General features: G+C 31.8%; 1 protein-coding gene across 1 annotated transcript; it reads right to left on the minus strand.

Moving 5' to 3' along the window:
- Positions 1 to 544: 544 nt before the first annotated feature.
- Positions 545 to 3,097, minus strand: LOC114268121 (alcohol acyltransferase 16-like). Its single transcript, XM_082901800.1, has 2 exons — positions 2,651 to 3,097; positions 545 to 1,751 (listed from the first exon to the last, which is right to left on the minus strand). Exons 1-2 carry the CDS (start codon positions 3,095 to 3,097, stop codon positions 825 to 827), a joined length of 1,374 nt encoding a protein of 457 aa, XP_082757926.1. The 3' UTR covers positions 545 to 824.
- Between the last annotated feature and the right edge of the window lie 3,880 nt (positions 3,098 to 6,977).

The following is a 6,977-nucleotide window of genomic DNA, read 5'->3' on the forward strand; positions in this document are numbered from 1 at the left end:
GATTCGAGAGTCCAAGTTGTAGTGACCCCAAAATGGAACAGAACGGGACTCACCCTCCCGGGGCGTTCGGGGACGTCTATAGTTTCTGGCGACTCTGCTGGGGATTTTTAGAGAGCTTGACTCGAACTCGTGATATCCTGTTTTGATTTTGCTTATGTGTTTCTTTGCATTACATGTGCATTGGTGCGCCTAGGAACACAGTGTTTGCCATCTGCCATTCCTGAACGGTTTGCCGGAGGCTTGTCTTGTCAAGGCATGACCATAAGGCTGACCGGTTATGGGCTCTGACAGTATGGGAACACAAACCCCGATTTTACCGGGGCACCCTTTTTGACCATTCAACCTAGTACATATTCGGATCCATAGTGACCATTCTAAGTTAGGACAGGCTGCTTACCCGATGTTAGGTTGTTTGAAACTGCTGTGTGCATAGTGAAAACCCTAGCTCCTGACAAAATAGGACAGGGAAACCTTACCCCAACATAGGGGTGTTTTGGCTCTCTTTACTTGCTATGTGCTTTTAGAGTGTATCTCTACAGGAACGTACATACCAGTTTGCAAGATTGAGTATTAGACCTGAGGGCATCAGTATCAGCTTATGAGAATCAGTTATCTGCGGGTATCGGGTTCAGTTTTGGGGACAGTGATTCTGGGGAACAGTTATCAGTAGTGGACTAACTTTGAGTACGGCAACCAGGCTATGTTCAAAGCTTCCTTTAGACCGGAGTAACCTCAAGATTCTTTTGGATCGGAGTAACTTTATACCCCTCTTGGGCCGGAGTAACTTTACACCTTTCTTGGGCTGGAGTAACTTTATGGCCTCTTTACTCAGTCCTTCGCAACATCATTTTCTTCAACTCTTGTTCAAACCTATCCATGACTGATTCTGGCAAGCATATCGGTACCACAATCCCATCTTCTCCTCCTCTAATGTCCCTAAAACGTGCAAAAACGCTAATCAAAGATATCGCCCTAGGAACACCGCCAAACACCGGCTTCCCCAACCCGAAATCTACCTTATCAAACCCTGCCCGAGTCGTATCTGAAACGATATAGTCCTTATTCGCTTCCAAGGTATACAAAGGACGTCCCTTTATCACCATAAGATCAGCCACTGATCTTAAGTACTCTTCTTTCACTTGTGCCTTTGCCTTCTTTACCAACTCCAATGCATATCCCAATGGAAGCATAGATAACATTCCTGCCTTTGTCATCGCTGTGGGAAAGGTAATCACGTTGCCATAGTATCCAGGAGGTAGGTTGAGGCCATGTTTATTGCCGCGGCCATTGACTACGCATGAGATGTGAACAATCTTGTCTGGGGCTAGACAAAGTGCGCGTGTTCGACATTTCCATATACACGCGGTGAGTAGTTCGAATGTGGAGGCCGTTGTGCTGTGGTGGTGGTGGGGAAGATGGTTGCGAATGGCTCTGATTTCTTTGGGACCAAAGAAGAAAGAGCTGTTGATCGTGGTGGTTTCGTTGGCCGTGGTGGTGGTGGTGGCGGTGGCGGTGGCTGCTCTGGCTAGTGCTTGGTCGTATTCGTGGTGTGGGCATGTAATGGAGGGAGGTTGTCTAGCAGAGAGGAGGTGCCTTTGCCAAATTGGTGGCACAGATGGTGTAATTTTGGTTTGGGGTTGTTGGGCAAACTCAGTGATTGTGTTTAGGAATTGCATAAGACCAGAAGCGTCGCTCATTGGGTGGTTCAGACGTATTGCAAATGTGAATCCACCACAACTAAAACGCGTCCCCTGCATATTTTTATTAACACAGGTTAGAACACAGTCGCCGCATTTTAAAATTTGGACAAATTATGTTGGTTGTCATTACCTTTTGTGTCGGTTTTGGTATTTGTGTTTTAAATTGATTCAATTTTAATATTGAATTTTTTTTTAAATTGTCTTATTCTCAATAATTAGTTAGTTATTTATTTATTTATTCTTTTTTTTATGTTCTAATTCTGTACAATACTTTCTGCTTTTTTTAGAATTACTGTAAATTGCTCTGCATTTGGTTTGACTTTTCTGAATTTACTTTTCAAAAAAATGAAATTTTTTATTTTCCATATATATATTTTTATTTTTAGTTACTTTTTTTAATATTTGAAATAATTTTTAAAATTTTTAAATATAACTAACATAAATACACTTAAAAAAATATAATATTTGTTATTTTTTTTTTAAAAAAAATTCACTGAATATCAAAAATATGGGGAAAAAATACTAAAATTCAGGGCTGGTTTGACATGTTTAAAAAAAGTCAAAAAGTCAAAAAATCACTATCCTATTTAAGTCACATCATCTTATTTAAGTCACATCACCTCTCTAACACATCACTTCAAACCCAACCCAAACCGAACCTATATTTCATAAAAAATCAAAAAGTATACTTATTTAGATCATCCCAAACAACCCCTAGTATATTTTTTGTATTCTTATGTATTTATTAATGTTTTACAAATATTTTACTTTACAGATATATCTAATTAAGGTACATGTAAAAAAAAATTAAAAAAAATTGCTAAAATTTTTAAAAATATTCATTACAAATTAAAAAAATATATATGAAAAATAAAAAATTTAATTTTCAAAAAATTGAATTTAGAAAATTAAAATCAGTGCATAATTCTCTTTATAGTAAACATTATTACCTGAATTAACAAGAGAGGACAACCCACAATTCCATCGGAGCCAGGAACATCATACAGAAGCTCCTCCAAGTATGGACACCCTTGCCCAACCGTGTCACCGAGCCAGTGGAGCTCCACATTTGCATCTGCCTCTATGAATAGAACCCCTTCGGCTGTGCAATCCACTGAAAGTTCCCGATTAGGCCCTTCAACAAGCCTCCCTGCAAATGGGTAATAAAACACAAGTGCTTTGGCTAGTGCTTCTCTAATCACACGCACAGGGTCTTTCCCTTCCATTGAAGGGTTGTTTTTGTAACATATGATCACTGGGAGTTGAAAACGAAGACCTTCTTGGTCATCTATGTCTGAGAGTTGCTTGAGTTCGTGGGGTGTGGGCTTTGATGGAACACCAAGTTTTGGATCTTGTCTTCTCACTATGAATACTAGGGGAAGAGTTGAAGATGCCATTTTTGGAGGAAATGTGAAATAAAGAATATGTCATATCTATATGTGCTTTGTCATATGAATTTGAGAGGTGTTCATAGAGTAATGATCTAGTAGAAGATGAGAAACCCATCGCACAAAGCAACTGTTTTTCTTAGGAGTTAAAAATCTCAACATCACAATAAAATTGATCAATTATCAAGTTAATTTGGATTCACTTCAGTGAAATAAATAGTTCATATTATACAATTAAAAAAAAATTATTCTTATAAAAATTAATTCACCAAATGTTAATTGTCATACTATTAGAACATTTTTATTTCGGTGGTGCTACATGCACCAATTAATGTACCAACTAGTGTTATGACATTATTATTGACACCACTTATTATATAAATTAAAAATACTCAGAATCTCTAAAATTATTTCACATTATCTGTTAGTACACTAGTTAGTATACTAATTGATGCATATAGTATTATTTTTTTTAGTTATAAAAAATACATGTTTTTAATAATAGACCGTTCATTTATTATAATATATGGGTGTGTTTGTTTGGACGGACTGGATAAGGGGGATTGTAATCCACTGAACTGTTAGTCCTAGGATACATTGTCCCCGGATTATTTGGTTGGATTAGGTTCATATCCTATGTTTGTTTAGTCATGAAATTAGATATCTGGATTGGACTATTCTACGGAATTATAAATTTTATTATAATTTTTTTACTAGAACTTTTAAATAATTAAATACATAGAATATTAATAAAAATTACATAAATTTATTTTAATTTGTATGGGATTTTTACATTTTATTTTACTTTACTAAGTATAATTAATACCATGTTATTAAAATAAATAATTTAATAAATAAATTTTAATTTTAAAAAGATATTAAATAGTAGAGGGTCAAAAATGTAATTTCACCACCTAATCTCATGAGATAAGTTATCCTATGGATTGTGTCCCCCTTCCCCCCCCCCCCCAAAAAAAAAAAACGAGATAGAACAATCTCATAGATTTGGGATTCATAGTCCGGTGCAAAAATTTTCAATCAAACAACGGATTATTAGTTCAGATGAACTATTAGTCATATCTCATGCTTGAATTCTTCTAAACAAACACCAACTATGTGGTTTGATAATATGATTATTTATGACTTATCAACACAATTTTTTAAATATATCTTTCTTTTAGTTAATCATATGAGATGAATAGATCAAATCATTATAAATTTGATTGATTCAGTAAGTTAATCTCAACCAACTTAATAATAATTTTAATAAAAACCCTAATGATATTGTCAATTGAACTGAATTGATATAAAATTTAAAGTTAATAGTTAAAATTAAAAACTTAAGAATTAAAATTAACACAATAGACAAAATGTAAAAACTATTAACGTAATGAGTTTGGTTTTCCTCAAATTGATCATCTCAACTTGAGAGAACGTTTAAGCCTAGTATGCCGATTTTTGGGATCGATTTTGATGATTCAAAACGTTTACTATTTAGGACTCGTTGAGTAGAATATTCATATAAAAAATAAGACAATCAGACATCAGTAATTATATGTTTGAATCAAATTTATATTATAAAAAAATATGGTTATTTTTAAAATTATATTTGTCGTCCATTTTTTCAAAACAAATATAATTCAAACCAATAGATGCCAATGTACAATCATCTTATTTTTCGCATAAATAATATACACAATAAATCTCAAAATTGAACGGCTCAGATTACCGAAATCGATCCCAGAATGGATTTACCAAGCCCAAACACTCTCTCAAATTGTCCAACTTGAAAGAAGTCAAACCCTAATGTAATTTGTGCAAATAAATATATAGAAAAATGTGAGTTCAGACAATAAATTATTAGGTACTTCTGGAGTACCATGTGTTTATATTCTTTCATCAATCATCTATCGCCATGTCCCTTCTTGTTCCTCAATCATGCAATACAAAATTGTAACACCCCACATCTATCTATCTACATATTATATACGCAAAAAGGAGTTTTTAGTGAGGAGTCTTATGAGATTCAATATAGTTTAAATTTTAAAATAAAATTTAAAAGTTTTAATTAATTAATTTTTGTATAACTTGGTTGGTCTTTTGACCTAGCCGATTAGATTAAATTATTTTTTATTTGACTAATTTGTTGGTTGAATCAAAATATATTGATTGAATTTGTTTGATTCGAAATAAATTAAAGATTGATCTGATTAAAGATTGAACGACTGAGATTACTTGATTAGAAATAAAATTTTATTTTATAATCCCACATTAGGAAAAGAAAAAGAAAAAAGTATATTGTTTCACTTATATAAAGTGAACCTTAATATTGTAGTGTTGTGTATGCTTCAATCTAAGGCAGTTTAAATTTTAAATTCAAATAACATTTAAAAGTTTTAATTAATTAAATTTTGTATAAGTTGGTTGGTCATTTGACCTAACCGATTAGGCTGAACCCTTTTTGTTTTGACTGATTCGCTGATTTAATTTTATCAAAATGTATTAGTTAGATTTGTTTGATTCGAAATAAATTAAAGATTGACCTAATTGAAGATTAAATAACTGATATTGTTTGATTTGAAACAAACTTCTTGCCTAAACAATTGTCAGTTTTTTTTTACCACATCGGGAAAAGAAAAAAAAAGTGAGTTATTTCAGTTATATAAAGTAAACATATGCTCTTATTTAATATTATAGCATTATGCATGTTTTAGTTGAAAACAGTTCAAATTTTAAAAGAAAATTAAATTAAATTTTTTTCATTAATTAATTTTTGTGTAAGTTGGTTAGTTTTTGACTGATTTTAATGATTTTATCAATGTATATATTGTTTTATTTCTAAAAGGTATGTTTAAGTTTTATGATAAATTTAACAATGAATAAACTAAAACTAAAAATTAATAAAATGAAATTTATTTTATTTTATCATAAATATATATTTTTTAATTTATTCTATTTTTTTCATGTTTACCAATTAAATTATGACATCTATTTTTTATTGTAGACTTAAAATATACAATTAATGACATAATAACGGCAATATATATATATATATATATATATATATATATATATATATGTTTTGTAGATTGGCCATCTAAATTAGTTTCTAGTTTATCTAATTGTTTACCAATTGTTTTTAAACATTGATTTGTATAATTGTTTTGTTCAATAACTTTTTTGATTTCAGGGTCAGTGCCAGGTAATTTAAAAGGAGAGGCTGGGACTTCAGAACCTTGGTGATCAATGATTATGTTTTCTAATGAAGGATGATTTGAACTAACAGAAGTATTAGGAGAAGTTTTCCATTTATGTTTAGTGACTGTGTTAATCTTTTTATAATATTGATCCATATAATCAAAGAAAGATAATTCAAAACCATATTGAACCATGAAATCATACCATTTTCTAGTTATGCGAGATTGTTGGGCAGAATCATATTTAGCACGATAAGCATGTCTTTTAGTTCTATTTTCTTTAGATCTAAAGTCAATAAGTAATTTATCTACATCAGGGGTAAAATCTTTTTTGATTGTCATGAGTTGAGGATTGACCGGTGGTATAAATTCTTCGAAATCGGTTTGGGTTGGAGAAGTATTTGAAGCTATTTCTTCTTCTGGAAAATGTGTGGTAGTAGTATAAACAGGTTTACTTATTTGAGAAGTTGTAGAATTATCAATCCCTTTTAGTTTATTTTGGGAAGTTTGGTTGGTTGGACCAAGATGTATTTGACTATTTTTGCGAAATAAAGGAGTATTAAATATTTCATCATCAGTTGTAATTTCTGTAGGGACACTAGAGGTACTATGTCGAGAAGATTGACTTCGATTAAATTTAATTCCAACAGAACCATCATTAAACTGTTGAATATTTTGAATATCTTGGATAG

The sequence above is a fragment of the Camellia sinensis genome, chromosome 13 (genome assembly GCF_055761805.1).
Source record: "Camellia sinensis isolate YWXY chromosome 13, ASM5576180v1, whole genome shotgun sequence".
In the NCBI taxonomy this organism is placed as follows: domain Eukaryota; kingdom Viridiplantae; phylum Streptophyta; class Magnoliopsida; order Ericales; family Theaceae; genus Camellia; species Camellia sinensis.